The sequence below is a fragment of the Paramisgurnus dabryanus genome, chromosome 15, assembly GCF_030506205.2.
Source record: "Paramisgurnus dabryanus chromosome 15, PD_genome_1.1, whole genome shotgun sequence".
Lineage (NCBI taxonomy): Eukaryota > Metazoa > Chordata > Actinopteri > Cypriniformes > Cobitidae > Paramisgurnus > Paramisgurnus dabryanus.
The window spans coordinates 25,943,605-25,965,343 of NC_133351.1; the positions used below are offsets into that span (position 1 = coordinate 25,943,605).

The window sequence follows — 21,739 nt, forward strand, 5'->3', positions numbered from 1 at the left end:
TGAAACGACACGTCTTAATTTGTAAACAAGCTTACCCTCGGAAAGAGCAATAAGTGAATGAAATAAAGTAAGCATTCACAGCGATTTATGGTAAGAGCGGCTAAATGCATCTGCATGTGTACTATACTACCACGAGAGAGACGTCGAGCTTTATGAATCAGACTGAACTGTATATAGTTTTACATACATCAGAACACTTTCTCTATACAATTGTTGGAAAAGTATGTATAATTTTTGGACATAAATTGTTTTAGAAAATTTCACAACAATAGTCTGCTTTGTTTGTTAACCCTACTGTATGTCGCCAAATGGTTGATGTCCTTAGGGCAACATTATGTTGGGACAACATTTCAATCAACCAATCAGATGGCCATTCGTCCACACACAAATGCAGTATCAGGTGACAGAAACCTCACTTTTATGTAAACTCCTGCCAGGGTGAAGATTTTAAGAAACTCCGGTTGCAGCATTGTTGTGTAGCCGTTGAAACCTGAGTTTTTTACTTGTGCTGTTGTTGTTTATGCCGAGGCGAGTCTCTACAATGGCTTCTGATTGGCCAAAATGGCTTCACTGTTAGGGATATATCGCCATCTGTTGGTCTGGCATGCTCTTGACAGCGCTTTATACCGTGCACTGTTGTTGCATGTTTGAAAAAACCCGTTTATTAAAATACCCATGTACACGTGGACTAGTCCTTACAGTGCACTTAAGATACACATTTTATCAGTATGTGTGTTCTCTGGAATCAAACCCATGACCTTTTTATTGCTAAGTCACTAAGCTAAAGAGTTTTCATTACTTTATTGTGTAAATATTCACAGCGCAAGGCTACAAGCTACAATGATTGAGTCCAAACCATGTAACAAGATCCGAGTTTAGGGCAATAAGAAAATGCTGAATCGGTTTCTACTCCTAAGTGGACAGAAACGTCATGTTAACAACACTTCTTACACTCTCAGAAAAAGATACAAAGCTGTCACCAGGGCAGTACCTTTATAAAAAGTATGACTTTGTACATAGAGAGTGCATATTACTACCTCAAAGATACATATTTGTACCAAATGTGTATATATATATATATATATATATATATATATATATATATATATATATATATATATATATATATATATATATATATATATATATATATATATACATTTGGTACAAATATGTATCTTTGAGGTAGTAATATGTATATATATATATATATACACCTAAATTATAAATATTAGGACCTTTAAAAATGGTAGCATCAGTGACACATTTTGTACCATTTTTCTGAGTGTAAAGAAAAAGATTGCGGTAACGAACTGTCTACATTAACACATGAAAAAAAATTATTCTGTACATAGATTTCACAGAAGATGCCTTGCTGTCGTGAAATTGGCTACTTATCGAGGTTTGGCATTGCTTTACTACATCACAGCCTGGAGAGATTGCTATAACACACATTAAAATAAATTTTGCAAGACAATATCCACCTAAAAATGCCCTCTTTTTACCAACTGCAGCTTTACAGATGTTTAGTAGCCTAATGCAATAGCACAATGACCCATGAAGCACCCATTCTTTTCTGGCCTGTATGCTTCCGTTAAAGGTGCAATGTGTAACTTTTAAAAGGGTCAGAAATGCAATCTAATATACATAACTATATTATCAGTGGTATATAAAGACCTTACATAATGAACTGTATTGATTTATTACTTTAGAATGATAAGTTTTTATCTACATACACCGTGGCCCCTTTACATGGTAAATGGACTGCATTTATATAGCGCTTCCACAGACCAATGGCCGTCCAAAGCGCTTTGCAAGTTTTGCCTCACATTCACACACTGCCTGCGTCAGCCATGCAAGGCGCCATCCAGCTCGTCTGGAGCGGCTGGGGTTAGGTGTCTTGCTCAAGGACACCTCGACACTTGGTCAGGTGGAGCCGGGGATTGAACCACCAACTTTCCGATGTGTAGACAACCTACATGAACCACTGAGCCACTGCCACCCCATGGTAGTTGCCGTCATGTTTCTACAGTAGCTCTAAATGGAAAAAACTGTTATACAGAGTGCGTTTCGTCCCTATTTTGTCTCAGATGACAACATGTTTGTCCTATGGTGGCTACCGTAGCTTCTCATTGTATTTCGAAATTGAGGTTGGTTGGAATCCGCAATCTCACTGCTAGATGCCGCTAAAAACCGACATTACAACCTAAAAAATGCATAACATCCACAGCACCTTTCGGTTGCACAAAAGATTCTCTTTAGTGGATAAACATTTTTTAAACTATAAAAAATACAAAAGAAATTAAATTAGACTAAAAGTACTGCAGAGTTCTGACCTCAACCTCATTAAGATGCTTTGGCATGACCTCAGAAGAGTGATTCACATCAGACATCCCAATTATAAAGCTGAACTAAAACTGGTTTGTATAGAGGAATGGTGCAAAATTCCTACTGACCATTGTGCAATTATAGAAAGCATTTGGTGGAGGTTATTGTTGCCAAAGGAAGATCAACCAGTTAACTCCAACGGTTTACATACTTTTATACTCTACTGTGAATGTGTGCTTTTGAAGATGTAGTGTGCGGCTATTTTTGTGCCTCGGTGTCACGATATCAGATTAAATATTTGTTAAAAATTTTTGTGACTCATAGCTTCATTCTCACTTTAACAGTACATTCACACGGGGTGTCAGCGTTAACGCTTAACGGAAGGCTTGTCTGAAGCATGGCCAACAGCCAATCACTGTGATTGATTGGCGATATGATTGGCGATATGATTGGCTGACGCACGCGTTGCCGCTTAAAAAGTTGAGAAATATTCAACTTTTGCCGCGAACAATGGCACTGACGCGGCGCCGACGGATCCACAATTAAGTTCGCCAACGCTTGACGTCACCTATTACAAGTGAATGGGAAGCGTCAACGCTTACGCCCCGTGTGAATGCGCCGTTACACTGTAATAATTTTTTGCCAAATCAACATACATTTTTATGTTACTTTAACTTAACAAATTAAGTTAAAAAGCACCAATTATCCATTTCACGTTTTTGCATTTCCTTTGGTGTGTAAGTGTTACATGTTACGGTACATGTTAACCATATGCAAAAGGTACAAACCCCAAAGTAAACATTAACGCAAGTTATCATCTCCAACGTAAATCTCCTTTCTTGGACTACAACAAACACACAGATTGTTGGCAACAGTTTACTTCCCGGGATAGGTGATGTAGTAAGGACCGACATTATCATAATTCCTCATGCTTCGGACTCACAGCCTGTAAATTAACTTCTGTCCGCATTGCATTGTGAGCGAATCTTTCAAACATGGAAAGGAGCGTCACATTTCCGGCCGATGTCGTATTCAGGCCAATCACAACGTACAGATTAGCTGGCAAATTAGGTACACAGAGCTTTTCAAATAGATGAGTTTTGTACAAAAGCCATGTGTTTCAGGAAGAGAGGGAAATCTGGAGCTACAAAAATGTACGGTATGCGGAAAATAATATGTTTTTTACCTTAAACCACGCGAACACATTGTATTTTACCAAATTCACAAATAATATTGTTTTTTGCAATGAAATAGATGAACTTTAAACAATTTCAACTTTTTTTATAAGTTATGTCAACTTATCAAATTCAAAACATAAAAAACTAGGTTGAACCAAGTTGTTTTAACTTCATGCTGTATTTTTTTACTATACTGCTGTCTCTTTGATCTTGTTTTCACTTCAGTAAAACACCTAATGTTGTATAACACTATGAAGAAGTGTTCAGTCTTTGTAAACCAGGGCAATGTTCATCTAACACATAAGATAATGATGCACAAATATTAAGGAATAGTTTTAGTTATGCATGTTTCCAGTATCAGTATCATCACCCTCACCTTTTCTGTGACGGTAAACAGAAGGTGGCAGCTCTGTAGGTACATTCACAGGCACCGGAGTTCGGGGTAAGGTGCTCCCCCCCACCCGGACGAACTGTTCCCATTGCCTTCTCCCCCAAAATCCGGTCTGCTTGCTGCCATGCATGAATTGCCAGCCACAGGAAAGTAAAAAAAGAGGAGTCTAAATTAAGTGCCCTTTCATTCCAGCATTTTCATGGTTTGGCTAAAAACAGGGTGCAAGATGATTCACATTTTATAAGCCCTCTCTTGCGGCCGCCTGCGTCACCCTGGCGCTCGGACTTTACTGCTCATTCACACATCTCTTCCCTTCTCTCCCTATTTAACTTTTCTATTATCAGATGGGTTCTGTATGAAAGGGATAAGGTACATTCAGACGGTTGTTATCACAAAATAAACCCCGACAGGATGATCAGTGTAAAGCAGAGGGTGTAATGACACGTAATGAGCGGAAGCAAATGCAGGAGATAAATAACACAATGTTTATTAATAACAAACACAGAGAGAGTATTGAGAGTCAATGCGGAAGTAAATAATCCAGTGTTGTTGTTGTTTGCAATGGTGGCGAAGACTACGGTGGAAGTTGGTGTTTGAGTGCAACGTTGGTGGAGTGGTGAGCAGTGGTAAAATCCAGGCTGTACACGGGAACATCCACACGAAGACGACGACAATACACATCCAACTGAAACTGTAATCCAAACGACACGAGACAACCAAACAACACGGAGCCGAACACAAAGTGAGAATCTGGCAGGGAACAGAAAGTCAGGTGAGTATTTATGGAGGTGATGTAATGATGAACAGCTGGAGGGAGACAATCAACACACAGGTGAAGGGAATCGCTCTAACGAGCACATGGCTGGGGTGAGTGAACAAACAAACACACACACACACACACACACATGACACGGTGGAAACAGTGGATTTCCTACCGTGACAGTACCTCCTCCCCTAGGAACGCCCCTTGACGTTCCCAGCCTGCTTTACCTGTCGATTGTAGTCATCGATAAGGCGGTGATCCAGTATGTCCCGAGCAGGAACCCACCTTCTCTCCTCCGGACCGTAACCTTCCCAATCCACCAAGTACTGAAATCCGCGTCCCCTCCGTCTGGAGTCCAGAATACGGTTAACCGAATAAGTGGTCTCCCCATTAACAATACGAGGCGGGGGGGAACCGGGGCAGGCGGATTAAGACGGGATGAAATCACCGGTTTAATTTTGGAAACATGAAAAACGGGGTGAACCCTCCTGTACGCCGGTGGAAGGCTCAGACGCACTGTTACCGGATTGATGATTTTGGTAACAGAAAACGGGCCAATAAATTTGGGAGCAAGCTTATTCGAAACGGAACGCATCGGAATATTCTGGGTTGAAAGCCACACTCTTTGACCGACGACGTAACGGGGAGGCTTTGACCGGTGGCGATCGGCCTTGGCCTTGGTGCGCGACCTTGCCTGGAGCAAAGCTCTGCGAGCTCTGGTCCAGGTACGGTGACACCTCTGGACTAGTGCGTGTGCGGAGGGGACCGACACCTCGGATTCCGTACTGACAAAATTAGGTGGTTGGTACCCTAAACTACACTTAAATGGAGACATGCCCGTAGATGACACTGGCAGAGAATTGTGTGCATACTCCACAATTGAGAGTTGCTGACACCAGGACGAAGGATTCTTGGAAACCAAACATCGTAACACCCTTTCGACATCCTGGTTGGCTCGTTCGGTTTGACCATTGCTCTGGGGATGGAACCCGGACGAAAGACTAACAGTCGCTCCTAGCAGTTTACAAAATTCTCGCCAAAATTTGGACACAAATTGGGGACCCCTGTCAGAGACCACGTCTGTCGGGAGGCCATGTATCCGGAAGATGTGGTCAATGACAGCTACCGCTGTTTCCTTGGCTGATGGTAATTTGGGCAAGGGAATGAAATGAGTCGCCTTCGAGAACCGGTCCACTACGGTTAAAATCACCGTATTACCCTTAGAGGGTGGGAGGGCGGTAATGAAATCTAGCGATATATGGGACCAGGGTCTCGAAGGGACGGACAACGATAAGAGTAACCCATCAGGAGGACGATTGGAAGTCTTACCAGTGGCACAAACCGAACAAGCCAAGACGAAGTCGTGGACGTCACGAGCCATACCAGGCCACCAAAATCGTTGCTTGACTAGGAACCTAGTTCTACTAACCCCTGGGTGACAAGCAACACTGGAAGAATGACCCCACTGGAGGACGTCAGACCGTAACCTCTCCGGCACAAACAAACGATGCGGTGGGCACCGAACCGGGGGCGTTACCCCTTCTAAGGCTGACAAAACCTTCGATTCGACCTCCCATCTGAGCGCGGAGATAATGATGGTCTCCGGTAAAATGGGCTCGGGAGTAGCAGTGCGATCGGAACGCTCAAAAAGACGGGATAAAGCATCGGGTTTGATGTTTTTGGAACCCGGCCGGTAAGATAATGTAAAATCGAAACGTCTGAAAAAAAGTGCCCACCGAGCCTGCCTGGAGTTAAGTCTTTTGGCGGTTCTAATGTACTCGAGATTCTTATGGTCCGTCCAAACAATGAAAGGTACACCCGACCCCTCCAGCCAGTGACGCCATTCCTCCAGTGCTAGCTTGACAGCCAACAACTCTCGATTGCCAATGTCATAATTAACTTCCGCAGGAGATAAACGGTGAGAAAAATACGCGCAAGGATGAACCCTTTCGTCTAAGGATGCGCGCTGGGAGAGCACTGCTCCTACCCCCACCTCTGACGCATCGACCTCCACTATGAATTGACGTGAGCGATCAGGGGTGACAAGAATGGGAGCTGAAACAAAGCAGCTTTTCAGTTTGGCAAACGCAGCCTCGGTTGCGTCCGACCACCTGAACGTCAAACTAGGGGAAGTCAAGGCGGTCAGAGGTGCGGCTAGTTGGCTGAAATTGCGAATGAAGCGCCGGTAAAAATTGGCGAACCCCAGAAATCTCTGCAGGGCCTTGCGAGACTCTGGGGATGGCCAATCCACCACAGCCTTAACCTTCTCAGGATCCATGCGCACACCCTCAGTCGAAATGATGTGTCCTAGAAAAGAAACAGACTGTGCATGAAAAACGCATTTTTCCGCCTTGACAAAAAGCCCATTCTCTAGCAACCGCAGAAGCACTCGTCGTACGTATTGCAAATGCTCCTGGAGAGACGAGGAAAAGATCAGTATGTCATCCAGGTAAACATATATAAACTGATCGATCATGTCTCGCAACACGTCATTAACGAGTGCTTGGAAGACCGCTGGCAAGTTCGTGAGCCCGGAAGGCATCACGCAGTACTCAAAATGGCCACGAGGGGTGTTAAAAGCAGTCTTCCATTCATCCCCCTTCCTAATACGGACCAAATGATATGCATTACGTAAGTCCAATTTAGTGAAGACGGACGCTCCTTGCAACCTCTCGAAGGCAGAAGACATTAACGGCAAAGGATAGGTATTCTTTACCGTAATGTTGTTCAACCCTCGGTAGTCAATACAAGGTCACAAGGACCCGTCCTTCTTACCCACAAAAAAAGAACCCCGCCCCCGCTGGAGAAGAGGAAGAACGAATGAACCCCGTTGCCAGAGAATCAGAAATATATTTCTCCATGGCCTCCATCTCAGGAACAGACAGAGAGTATAACTTGCCCTTAGGCGGAAACGTACCTGGCAATAATTCTATCGCACAGTCATAGGGACGATGCGGAGGAAGAGAATCAGCCCGAGACTTACTGAACACCGCCTTCAGGTCGTGGTACTCCGCGGGCACGTTAGACGAATCCACTGCTTCCCCCTGAAACACAGACTCAGAAACAGTTAAACAGGCAGAGACAAGACAGGACTTATGACACTCCTCGCTCCAGCTGGTAACAGAACCCAGTTTCCAGTCAACAGTGGGGTTATGGGAATGGAGCCAAGGATGTCCGAGAACAATGGGGGAGAGAGCAGTGTCAGTGATAAAAAAAGAAATTGTCTCTGTGTGATTTCCAGAAGTGATGAGTGTGATGGGTGCGGTGGTGTGCTTGATAGTGGGAAGTTGTTGTCCGTTGAGGGCGAAGGGCGCAATCTGGTGGGTGAGAGGAATAACCGGTATCTGAAGCTTACGTGCCAGTGAGCTGTCGATGAAGTTGCCCTCCGCCCCCGAATCCAGAAGTGCGTGACCAGTGTGAGACTTGGTGGACCACCGTAGCCTCACCGGAAGGAGAGTGGATGTTGTCGAGGTCTTGCTGGCAGAGATCCCGCCCGATAGTAGCCTCAGTCTTACTACCAGGCTTGGTCTTTTACCGGGCATTGCTGACACTGATGACCCGGCTCACCGCAGTACAGACACAATCCCAGGGATCTCCGCCGATTCCTCTCCTCCCGGGGTAACCGAGCTCGACCCACCTGCATGGGCTCCGGATCTGAGAGACCGCCGGCGGAGATTTCGCTGGGCAGATGGGAAACCCCGGTACGTGGCTGGGATGTGGCGGATGACTTCCTACGGGCGGCAATGGATAGTCGAGCGTCGACCCGGATCGCCAAATCCACCAGCCCGTTGAGCGTCGTGGGTAGCTCCGCCGTGACGATCTCTCGCTGGATCCGATCCGCCAACCCATGCAGGAAATGATCCCACTGCGCCTCCTCGTTCCACCTCCACTCCGCCGCCAGGGTCCGGAACTCGATGGAATAGTCCGAAACTGACCGCTCCCCCTGTCGAAGCTCCGTGAGGAGACGGGCGGCTTCCTTCCTGGCAACGGAGCGATCGAAGACCCTCTTCATCTCCTGGGATAGCAGGGTGAACGAGGAGCAGCAGATGTCCTTGTTCTCCCACACCGCCGTCCCCCAGAGGGCAGCCTTGCCGGTCAGGAGTGAGAGCGTGAACGCGACCTTAGTTTCCTCGAGGAAAAATGACCGGGGCTGTTGGGCAAAGTGGAGAGAGCAATGAGAGAGAAATGTACGGCAGTACTTGGGCTCACCGGAGTATTTTTCTGGGATGGGTAACCGGGGTTCTGGAAAATAACTACCCCCTGGAGGTGAAGATGATGCGGGCGGCGTGGGTGGCGCAGTGGGTAGTGAGGTGTGTGGAGATCGCTGGGAGAGCTCGGACACTTTCGCCACCATTGCATGGACGGCCTTCCGCATATCGTCAATGGCTTTGTCCTGATGATCCATCCTAGCCAACGATCGCTGGAGAAACTCTTCCAACGAGGATATGGGTTGTTCTCCCGCTGCTTCCATGTTGGCCAGATTCTTCTGTAATGACACGTAATGAGCGGAAGCAAATGCAGGAGATAAATAACACAATGTTTATTTATAACAAACACAGAGAGAGTATTGAGAGTCAATGCGGAAGTAAATAGTCCAGTGTTGTTGTTGTTTGCAATGGTGGCGAAGACTACGGTGGAAGTTGGTGTTTGAGTGCGACGTTGGTGGAGTGGTGAGCAGTGGTGAAATCCAGGCTGAACACTGGAACATCCACACGAAGACGACGACAATACACATCCAACTGAAACTGTAATCCAAACGACACGAGACAACCAAACAACACGGAGCCGAACACAAAGTGAGAATCTGGCAGGGAACAGAAAGTCAGGTGAGTATTTATGGAGGTGATGTAATGATGAACAGCTGGAGCGAGACAATCAACACACAGGTGAAGGGAATCGCTCTAACGAGCACATGGCTGGGGTGAGTGAACAAACAAACACACACACACACACATGACACGGTGGAAACAGTGGATTTCCTACCGTGACAGAGGGGTCCTGTATCACGCTAAAATGTTTTGCAATATTAACCGCCTGGATGTACGTTATCTTGCTTATTACATGGATACTTGATACATGAGTAAATAACTGGACACAAAATATAGATTCAAACCTAATTCAAAAGAGACAGCAGAGTGAGTAGCACCAGTCAAGTTTAAGTGGTTGTTATTGAGCAATAACAGACCTTGAATGTCATAACTGACCAATCAGAATCATGTATTCCAACAAAAAATGCATGCAACAAAAATCTCTATGTAAAGATGAAAAGGCAGGGTTAGTGAAATGCATGAAGAGTTAAAAATTTTTGAATAGCATTGAGAAAATAGTATAATGAAATGCTTATGACTTCTGATGGATGGCTATCCATTGTAAACTAAACATACACCTGACCTGACAGCACATTTTGTAATAATGCGCAAAATCCCTGTGTTGACCTATGATCGGGAAGATCGTATTATCTGGGAATGTACCGATATACCGGCCTGTAATCTGTATCGGCAGATAAAAGCAATTTTTCCCACTTTTGGACATTGTCCGATTGCTTAAAACTGCAAAAACGCTTTCACCATAATTCAACTTATTCTGTGTGATTATTTTGAATTGAGTGACAATGACAATGCAGTTTGTACACTGCTTTCTAGGATTTCATGGCATAAATTGAAACAAGGAGTAAAAAGTTGGGCGGGTGATGGCGCAGTAGATAAGACACATGCCTTTGGTGTGAGAGACCCGGGTTCGAATCCACTGTGACACACCATTGTGTCCCTGAGCAAGACACTTAACCCCTAGTTGGTCCAGAGGTGTGTGACCTCTGACATATATAGCAATTGTAAGTCACTTCGGATAAAAGCGTCAGCTAAATGAATGAATAAATAAAAAGCAAAACTGACGGTATCTGTCATATCGGTAAATGTCATTTAAAGCAATTGAATATCAGTATAGACAAATAAATTTTGTATTAGTGCATCCCTAACTCTAATAATAATTATTACAAGGCTTGTTTGAATGCTTGATTCTGATTGGCCAGTTGCGACATTTGCTGGTTTGTTATTCCGAGAAAACAACCACTTAAAACCAATAACACATGGTAATGTTTAAATTTAAACAAAATTAAGTATAAATATATAATTAAATAACATACATGACATTATATTTACAAATGATTAAACCAAATAGTGTGTTTGTGACATTTGAACATCTTAAAGTAAATGGGTTTTCCTTGCAAAAGTTCTGCATTTTTTTATTTTTATTAAATATTAAAATATGTCAAATCAATATAACCTTACCTTACTTATGAGGTAATAACTGTGTAATAAGCGGGATAATGTACAGGCAGCTGGTTGTTATCATGAAATAAGTCCCTCGCTTCTCATCAGGTCTTGATCACACTGTCTGGGCTTTTTTCTGCAACAACAATACACATTAAACACTAGGCCTGCATGATAGTGGGGGGAAACTTACATTGCAATATTATGTTTTCCGTGATGTTGCAATATGAGAAATATTACATTCCTTCACCAGATGACTTATTGTATAAAAGCTCAGTATAAGAGGAATTAGTTTCTGCCTTGCATTTTTTTTTTTTTTTTCGCATTTCTTGCATTTTTTGTATAACTCTCACAGACATCTGTGTTTTTTTTCTACTGTGTAAAACTTTTCTTATAAAGTGTACCACTGGCAAAGATGTCCAAAAGAGTGTTTCTTTTGAAAAACAAGCTCTATGCTCTGCGATGTGACTATTGCAGATGCAAGCATTGCCATGACGATAATGTGCAGCCCTAAGGTCTTTCATCACATAGATGTTGTCGTGTGTCTGAAAGCACACCTTACCGATGGTAATGCATGGCCATTAATTAATACATATTATTGCTTTAGTAGTTATTGATATTAGTCTTTAAAAAATTATAGAGGAAAGATGAATCCCACTGATATCAGCTAGATTTTTACTGCAGAATATTCTTAATAAACAAGGCAGTCTGTTGCAGACATAACCTAACGTTTTATCGTTTCAGCAAAAACAAAACGCGTGGTTGCCTGGATGAAAAAGTAAGTTCTCTAAACAAGTCTGACAGCTACAACCATTCTGACCAATGTCCATTATCATTACTGCATCATAGCTGGCCTGCAACTGGTGCCAGAGAAAACATGAGACAGAGGAATTGGCTTGGGTGAAATGCACAGATGTGCACCGGACATTAGGCTGCGGGGGAAATTTGAAGGCTTTATGTTGCACAATGCTGCTCCCTGCCATCCACTAACAGTATTGTATGCAGCATTATGGTATGGAATAAGTTCAGCAGTTTATGAACAATTTGTAAGTTAGTTAAGTATTTTTATACAATGTTCTTATTATTATCTCCAATTCAGGTGTACATTATTTCCTTTTATAAGCATTTTTACCTTTTTATATTTTTAGTTTTTTCCACATTATATTCTGGATATTAAGCTTTTGTCCAGAAAACACTTGTCATTTACAGTAGCTTCATCCTGATCAGGACAATGTATTTCTTTCCTTTCCAGGAAAGCGTGCTATTTTGGGCACACGACTTCCTTTACATGGAATTGGACATAGTCAGCTAAACCATACTGCAATATTTCATAACATGACCACATATTTACTAAGGATGCTTTAGCCACAAAAAATGAAAACATCACTGATCCACCACAAAGACATTCTAATGAATCGCATTCCTTAGTTACAACTGTACACAGGCTGGCCGTACACAGTCCTTCGACATCCATTCATGCCAAAGCAAAAGGAAGCACTGGCCAGTTGGCCAAAGGAAATGGCGTGGCTGGTCTGAGGTTTGGAGGAAGAATGGGAGGTATGCTGTTACTGTGGTGCTGGTCAGACAGCAGGCTTTAGGTTTCCCCACCACAGCTGCCCTGACCACATCTGTCCTCTCTGCTCTCACTCAATCTTCTCAGCCATTTAAGCTATAAAACGCTTCCGCACTAAATACTGCTCCACCCAACACTTAAACCGTGTACATTAAAAGATCACCCCCTACTACGCCCACATTATAGTGAATAAAACCCGCTTGTTCGGCTGTTAAAATCGTTGGAGCAGCCTGGACAGCTTTTCATTCGCATGTTCTGATGTTGCTTGCGGTCAGTGTTGCTCCTTTATGAAGAAGCAGGAGAATATACAGAGCAATGATGACAGGGACAAGGTTTATGAGAGCTGAATTCAATTCAAGTAAAAAAAGAGCAAAAAATAAATGGTAACACTTTACAGTGAGGTTGTATTAATAATGAATCCTTATGTTTTACTTTCTATCTACAAACACTGCGGGTCACCTGACATGGAAGTCAGCATTTTGTTCAGCAATGTTTCTACAGTAGCCCTAATTTAAAAAATCCTGTTCTAGAGTGTGTTTTGTCACTACGTTGTCTAAGACATGTTTGTCCTGTGGCAGCTTTTCGAAAGGGAGGGGTGAGCTGTGTACTTTGGGGTTGCAATTCACAATCTTACTGCTAGATGCCACTAAAATTTTACACAGTGGCCCTTTAAAAGGATAGTTCACCCAAAAATGACAATTCCGTCATCATTTACTTACTCTCATGTTGTTACTTTATCATTTTTTTGTTCTGATGAACACGAAGGAAGCACTTTAATGCATTAGCTAACATGCACAATACTTTTACAATGTTTATTAATCTTAGGTCATATTAATTTATTTTTGAATTTTTTTAAATTAATATGTGTTTAAAAAAAAAACCATTGTTTATGTTACACTCTATAAAGAGCTGGGTTGTTTTAACTCAAGGTATTGGAACACACTGCTTGGTTAAAATAAGCAAACTTCTGGGTAATTTTAAAGAGCAACTATGGTCCGATTCACGATTTAACATTTCCTTTGATGTGTAAGTGTGTATTAGTACATGTTACTGATATGCAAAGGGTACATACCCCAAACTAAATGATGACGCGAGTTATCATTTCCAACATAAATCTCTTTTCTTGGACTACAACAAACAACCAACGTTTTTTTTTTTACATCAAAATAGGTGCTCTTTAACCTAATTGCTGGGTTGTTTGTTTCAACTTCTGGTTGGGTAACAATGCCCCAGCAGCTGGGTTAAAACAACCCAGCAGTGTGTTCTGTCCAATAGGCTACTGATCCTGTACTATAGCTAACATATAAAACCTTATTGTAAAATGTTAAAAAATAAAAACATAAAAACATTTTATCTTTAAACTTTATGTAATCTATAATTTCTAGTGGCATTTCAAAATGTAAGCAGTAATATTAGCTTACAAAATTAGCAAATAAATAAACTATGACATTTATGTTAATGGTTACTCTTTTACTGGAAAAGGTACACAGAATATACTTTAAATATTTGGAAAAATAAAGTAAATAAAATAATACCTAATCATGACAGAATTTCATGTTAGGTTTTATATGTAAGATAAAATGTGCATATTGCATTGTTGATTTTTCACAAATTGCCTAAAAACTTTGTTGTATAGTAAATATGTTTTTTAACTCTTAGTTGGGACAAAATGGACAAACCCAACAGTAATCCTATGCTGGGTTGTTGTTACCTGGCCATGGGTTGAAAAACAACCCAAGATTTGGGTTGAAAAAACCCAGCATAGGTTTACCCAACTTGACTTAAACGATGTCAAAATTTGATGATTTTGATGTATAGTGTCATTTTAATGGTTAGTTAATGTTGGAAATTTGTTTTAGAAGTCACATACAGTAAATAGATTAAAGGATAATATTAGGACTGTCAAAAGAATAATCGTGATTAATCGCACACAAAATAAGATTTTGTTTTTGCATAATACTGTATATGTGTGTGCACTGTTTAATTAATTTGTATATATAAATACACAAACATGCATGCATGTATTTAAGATACATTTACATTGCATATATATTTATTTAGATTTTACAATTTTTATATTATATTATATAAAAAAAATCTTACATTTATGTGTAATAATTACACACAAATATATTAGGCAAACACAATCTTTTATCTTGTATGCGATTAATCTTTTGACAGCCCTATAATATTGGTGTCTTTTTAGACCTACATGGTGTCTTTAAGAGTGTTTAACTGACAGTAGTATAAATACACCTGAATCTGTAAAGTCTTTTGATGAGTCAGTATTCTGAAAAAATACTCTGCACTGCTTTACTCAACATAAAGTATTTAAAAAGCAAAGAGTAAGGGGAGTAAGGGCTCTAAATCTTCCTAATGCAGGCAAAGACTGTAACTGCAAAAAAGAGGCTTGTAAGTATGGCCACCCATACACCAATGCCATCTCTAAGTGAGTTTATTTAAGCTTCAGCGATTGACTTTGGATAGACCGTACATACACCATTTGTTGACTGGGTTGTTCACCGGTCACAGCTTTTTGCAAGATTGGCAAAGAGAAGCCACTGTTAAGACAAATGTCTTATGACATCCTGGCAGCAGTTTGTAGGAGACTTTAAAGCCAGCTGGAAGAAGATGTATGGTCAGATGAGACCAAAATTGAGCTCTTTGGCCATCACACTAAATGCCATGTTTGCTGTAAGTCAAACAAAGTGGATCAACAGAAACACACCATACCCACTAGTGAAGCATTGTGGCGGCAAAATCATGCTGTGGATTTGCTTCTCTGCATTTAGTTGTGGAGGGAAAGAGAAAATGAATGTGATACATTTACACATTTGGCAGATGCTTTTATTCAAAGTGACTTACAGTGCATTCGAACCAATGACTCAGGCATTTCTTACACCATGCTCTGAGCAACACGAACACTACAGCAAGTCATGGAAAAAACTTGATGGAGTGTGCTAGACACAAAAATCAAATGTACTTTTAACAAGAAAATTACACACGTTCCTTTAAAGTTTTAGCACTATGCTTATAAAGCTAAAGATTTACAGGCATGCATTTTAGTCAACAAATGTAATATCCTGAAATGGATAAATAAAACTCAATCTAATTAAAAATGTATTGAGTTTATAGGTGGAGGTGATAAAAGCCCTCCAATCACAATCTCATTGATTTCTCCATGTTTCGCTTCAAAGATATTTTTGTTGAGCAAAAAAAATATAATAATAATTTGGACATGTAATTTGTTAATTAATAAATAAATAAAAAATAAATATAGTTCAATATGGATCAAATTAGCATTAGTTTTACTTCTAAAATTAGCATTATTTTAATTTTATTTTTAAAAAAATCCAAATGAATGTGAAAATAATGTTATGAACACTGTTTTAATTAAACATGCAATAAAAACAAAAACAATTATTAAATTAAAAGTGCCACAAATGTAAAAATCTCTGTTAATGGCCGGTTGCAGCCTCCGGAGGTCGCATTTGCAGGCTGCATACGTCATCAAGACTGTATTATTTCAGAATATTAACAATTATAAAGTTGACTATTATTCTTAACTAATCCTAAATTGTTGTCGTATTTTTATGACTAACGAATGTAATGCTCAGATAACTTAAATAAACCAGGCTTAACCAGGATTAATGACATATGCAGCTTGCATATGCGACCTCCGGAGGCTGCAGCCTTCGGATTGAGAAACGTCCTTTACTTGCTTGACGGAAGCGGAAGTTGGTCCTTCAACATAATGGTAACGGGGGTATTCAAACTTTAGTTCCTACAGGAAGCGTACGATCCAATCTTCTGATTAAATAACAATTTATTTAGCTCCGAAAGTTGTATAAGTGCTTGGACCTAATTTTAATCTCGCTATTTGAATCAGTTTTAAATAAATTCATTTTGTTCCCTTGTTTTTGTGCCACTTTGGATCGCGAAAAACAGGTTTTATTTATTTTGTGGCGGTATTATGAAAACGATGTGGCTTTCTTAATCTAACTTAATTATATCAAGTGTAGAAATATTAGCTATGATTACTCACTAACCTTTCCTAATCGGAGTAAGAATCACCCTCATCGTTGGCACAAGGATATGTTGCACTGCTTTTGTTGGTCCAGCCATTAAATAAAGTTGATATGAGTCAAGATTTTCTCCCAGGGATGGAGAGCTCGGCTATTTCTGTCCTGAAGAGGGCTGTGGAGCTTGATCAAAACTCCCGCTTTCAAGAATCACTGGTGTGCTACCAGGAGGGGATCCAGCTACTGATTGATGTACTGAAAGGTATTCCCAAAAACATGCTATATGTAGTCTTTTCCTTAGATTTTAATAAATGTCTGAATATGATCATTTTTTTAAGCTGTTAAAGATGACTCAAAGAAGGTTCACTACAGAGAGAAGATCAAGGGATACATGGACCGAGCAGAACAGATTAAAGATCACGTGAACAAGTTGAAAGATGGTAAAAGTCCAGATAAAAGTGACAAAAAACCTAATTTGCTCTCAATCCAAACTATTTATTAAGTAATGCAAATTGTCTCTGTTTCTCACTTTCTTCTCATCTTTCAGATGGCAAATATCACGAGCAGGTTAAGATACCTGACAATTCCACTGGTTTTAGTTATGAATCCCTCTTTAAACCATACATCAGAGATGGGCTGACAGAAGTCTGGGTGGAAGACCCTTATGTACGGCATATCCATCAGGTAGAGACAGCATGCTCTTAGTTACAGTAAAGAGTCAATATAAACACTGAACTATAAATGATCTGTATTACAAAAGCAGTAATGTAGCTAAAACATTCAAGATGTTTCACGTTACAGTTGTATAATTTTCTTCGCTTCTGTGAAATGCTGCTGAAAGGCCCTTGTAAAGTAAAGACTATTCACCTCCTCACCTCACAGGATGAGGTAAGATTTTTAACAACCTATGTTCGCAACTACTAGTACTGTACAAGTACTGTTAGTTTTACACATGCATGCATCAACTAACAGAAATGTTTCTCTTTTTACTCCTCCTATAATTTACTAAATGTTATGGTTTTCCAGGACAGCTCCTTTCAGCAAGTCAGTGCCCTGGAAGAGATAAAGCAGTCACTACAGAGTCAAAATATTTGTTTGGACATTCAATACTCCTCTACTATTCATGACAGGGAGATCAGGTATAACCCTAGTCAAACTGTTTACTGTGTAATACATTAAATGCATTGTTAAGGATTATGTTAATTGTTAAAAGATTATTTCTTCATATCTGTTCAAGGTACAATTTGTTGTTGCTGTACGTTGTACAACAGTTACAGTAATTCAGCTCCACTAATTTGATTAGATAAGCTGCATTCCAAGAACCAATGTATCATATAACAGCACTGAATCTTTCACCCCTTGTGTGACTCATCTTGTATTGTTTTTAAAATAAACTAATAAAAGAATGTATTTATTTACTATTATAGATCTAAGTTCATTAAATATACAATGAATATGAACTTGTTTATCATTTGATCACAGATAATCTTTCTCCAACAGGACTTTTGCTTGTTAAATCATTCAATACCTGATTCCAGCAATTGTGGGCATTTTATGCTAGCACAACTCAAATAAAGTATTGAACAGTCACAGCGGCTATGGATAGGCCTTAAAACTGTAAAACCAGCTTGTTAGTTGTTGTTTATCCTGGTGTGAGTTGACATTTTGACTTTGTCTCCTTAGGTTTAATAATGGTTGGATTATTAAGATTGGCAGAGGCCTTGATTATTTTAAGAAACCAAAGGTAACACTTACATGGATCATTCTTGCACAACCTTATTCATTAAGGCTTTATACTTTTTGAAATGTTTAACATTAACCCTGTTGTCTGATACAGTACGTATTAATGCATCATAATTTTTTTTCTTTAAGGGTCGCTTCTCCATAGGATACTGTGATTATGATTTAAGAGAGTGTCATGAGACTACCGTGGACATTTTTCATACAAAACACACTAAGACGACATAAAGCTCACTTTAAAACCTTCTGCACTCTCTGACTTTGTCTACAAGGAGAAATGCAGTCTTCGGATACCTACATGGACAACTGGAAATGTGCCTTTAATCTTAATGCTATTATCAAATCTATTCTCCATCCCTTTTCAACTGATTTTATGTTTTTTTTGGTATTCCGGGATACTCTGTGTTGCAAATAATGGCTAAAAAATTACTTTTAATGGGTTACACGCATCTGGGTCCTAAAATGTTTATACTTCCACATACAGTGCCGTTACTGCTAGCTATTTAATATATTTTAAAACTGATATTTGTATTTATTGTAGTCTGTAATTGTAGTTAAAAGCCAACAAACTGCAATTTCGAAATGTAAATAAGCAGTGTTTACAGTGTCAGGGAGATTTTACGTTATAATGTGCTTAAATAAAATATTTAATAAAATATCTCTTATATGCAACACCAGCGCCATCTTGTGCACATTGGGCGAACGACAGCTGAATTGTAGTGCGAATGTTTTTGAAATGTTACACTTGTGTCCAACGTCACCATATTTCTTGAGACAGGATCGATGTATCAACTGAGTTAAAGAGCAAGTATGGCAGACATCGCGTGAACACAGAGACTAACTTTATTTTCTGAATAATCTACATCAACATGTGAGTACTATATGGCAACAATATTTTTTTAAATATTAATAATAGTCAAATCTCTCATATTTTAAAATATTTAGTATACGTTTCTTTTATCGAATAAAAGAGAATATATGGCATATAATGATGCACGCTTTTTTAGTCTTGGTTTTTAAAATAGTCATATATTTATATGGGGCGCTGAATTTGTATATATATGACATTCAGACCATGACACGATTGTCTATGAAGAGATATAAAAGTAAAATGAACTCCTGCGTAAAACCACTGTGCTTATTTCAGTGTATTTTATAGACATACAGTAGGCTATTTGTATGTTTCAAATTTTGCCTCTTATGAAGAGATGATGGCAGTTAGAAACACGCATGAATTCCCTGCAGGAAGAGAGATTTAATCTGTTTATAATCGCCTTTGGTCTCAATTCATCTCACTTTATAAAAAATATTATTAATCCTCTCTACATTGAGTAGTAAAGATTATGAAAACACGTCAACGTCAAGATAATATTTTCATACTGTTTTTAAACTCTATAAAAGTGTAGTAAAATCTTAGCATGAATTGATGTTAATATGGAATTATGAATTTAATTTATCTAAATGAAAAAATGTTGTGAAATGCATGACAGCCAAATTTAAAACAAGTTTCTTTCTTCCTTTTAAATATACCCACTGAATATATAAAGTGTTAATGAATGATTGAATTAGATTGAAAAGCCAGACGTGTAGTGTAGGCTATCTGTTAACCTGACAGATGTTGAGGTGACTTTTATCCAGTATAAGAGGGAAGAAAAGGATTTGTGGCCACCTCTGGATCATGACACAGATTTATGTTCGTATCTGGGGCAAAGCTGCTCTATGCTTTGCAGAGTGCCGGATACAAAACGTTTCCTCCTCAGAGATCAATGAATGATTAACTAAGACAGTAACATTTCATATAGTTAAATTAGAGATTAGATGGTCTAAACAAATGTGTACAGTTGGCCATGTACTTTATTTTGAAAGACTTTTGACTGTCATTGGTTTAAATCAAGGTTTAAACAAAAAACACCTTTCAAATAGGTTGTAGCCTACTTTCACAGTTACTTATAGTAACACACGGGAGGGAGTTAAACCTCCTGTCCGCACAGAAAGAAGGAAAGCACATCATCTTCTCTATCATATCATCTACCATCAACATAGTGAAACAGAACAGTTTATTGTACACTACATACTGTATGTGATAATTCGATTAGATTAGATTATTTTTCACCCAGGCTGACCAAACTAAGTGGGGTGTGTGATGGTGTTTCTATGATTTGCATACAAAAAAATTCAGTGGCGTGCATTGATGCAAATGCATGAAACAAGCCACAGTGTTCGGTTAGCTTGACAGTGATATTTTTAAATGTCTATATCTAAATACAAAACAAATGTGGAATTTGAATTATGCGTAATGCTCTGTTTATCAACAAATACTCGGCTGTTGATAAAATGCTGGGTGGTGCTTTATATTGACTGATGTCCTTGTCAGCTCTGCATACCACCAATATCCCACTCCAAAAGCTGTTTAGTGTTTTGTAAGAAGCTTAAGCGTGCCGGAAACCAAATGTTGGGAATGTACTGTAACAGGGTTTGAGAACGTGTGTCCAACCCCTTTCTGCCAAACTTGTGTGGTCCTTATTCATACCTGCTTGTTTTTCTCTGGCTCACCAGTGCATCTCCTGATTTTACGTCTAACAGTGTTTTGGGATATAGCTGTCGCTTTTGCTGTAAGAAAAACACAAATTGGATGGAAAAAAACGAAAAGGAAAAATAAGGATTCTTTAAAAAAAATAAAAATAAAGGTAAGTAAAGTTTACTTTTATTGATAATTGCTGTTATATACAGTGAGCTGCTTGTGCTTTGTTGTCCATGGTTATTTATAATCTTTAATGGGTATTTGGTTATTTTATGAATTACTCATCTTAAAGTAACAGGACATTCAAAAATGAATCATTCAATTATTTTCACCCTCATGCTATTCCAATCCTGTATGACTTTCCTTTCTATGTGGAAAAAATATGCAGAATATTATAGGGTCTAACAGCCCTATAGTCACTTTCACCTCAATTTAGTGTGTACGTAAACTGCTTAGTCCCTTTTGAGCAAGTTAGAGGTAGTAGAGTTAGCCCTCCTCTGGGGCTGCCACAAGAGCTTGTGCAAAAATACTCCTAATTCCCACAGGAAAGGATGCCAAAAGGCATTAGATGTGCTTTAATTGTATACAAAATGAAAGAGAGTTGTGACTAACAGGACACTAGCTAAATAAAGTTGTGGCTAATAGGCTGTCATACTCTGACCTTTTTGCATTTGTGTACAAAAAATAAATAAATACATTTTAGCCCTTTATCTGTTGGACTGTGATGTAACTGTTAGGATTAATCTATCGTTGAGGGATTAATGCTCAATACAGTTTAAAAGGGATCTCTGTGCAACATTATCAAACCCAGAGAGATTGTCTTCATATTTGGTTTGATGTTGGGTATCAGACACATGAAAAATACACAATTTCCTGCAGTATATACACTTAAAGGTTTATGGTTCAAAGAATATCGCACATAGCAATGAAATCTTTTTGTACTCAAACAGTACA

General features: G+C 39.5%; 1 protein-coding gene across 2 annotated transcripts; it reads left to right on the plus strand.

Moving 5' to 3' along the window:
• Positions 1–16,271: 16,271 nt before the first annotated feature.
• On the plus strand, positions 16,272–20,946 carry mitd1 (MIT, microtubule interacting and transport, domain containing 1). 2 transcript variants are annotated; one of them, XM_065292890.2, is made up of 8 exons: positions 16,272–16,786; positions 16,863–16,964; positions 17,072–17,208; positions 17,326–17,412; positions 17,551–17,663; positions 18,208–18,268; positions 18,397–19,135; positions 20,821–20,946. In XM_065292890.2, exons 1-7 carry the CDS (start codon positions 16,642–16,644, stop codon positions 18,490–18,492), a joined length of 741 nt encoding a protein of 246 aa, XP_065148962.1. In that variant the 5' UTR covers positions 16,272–16,641; the 3' UTR covers positions 18,493–19,135; positions 20,821–20,946. The 2 variants fall into 2 exon arrangements, with proteins under 2 accessions (XP_065148962.1, XP_065148963.1); XM_065292891.2 differs by having other exon boundaries at positions 16,641–16,776.
• Positions 20,947–21,739: the final 793 nt, after the last annotated feature.

Bases quoted from the DNA above. Each gene is read 5' to 3' on its own strand.
- mitd1 (XM_065292890.2), top strand. From the start codon at position 16,642: ATGAGTCAAGATTTTCTCCCAGGGATGGAGAGCTCGGCTATTTCTGTC. The intron at 16,787-16,862 runs GTATTCCCAAAA...CATTTTTTTAAG, and splicing joins ACTGATTGATGTACTGAAAG to CTGTTAAAGATGACTCAAAG. The intron at 17,209-17,325 runs GTAGAGACAGCA...TTCACGTTACAG, and splicing joins ATGTACGGCATATCCATCAG to TTGTATAATTTTCTTCGCTT.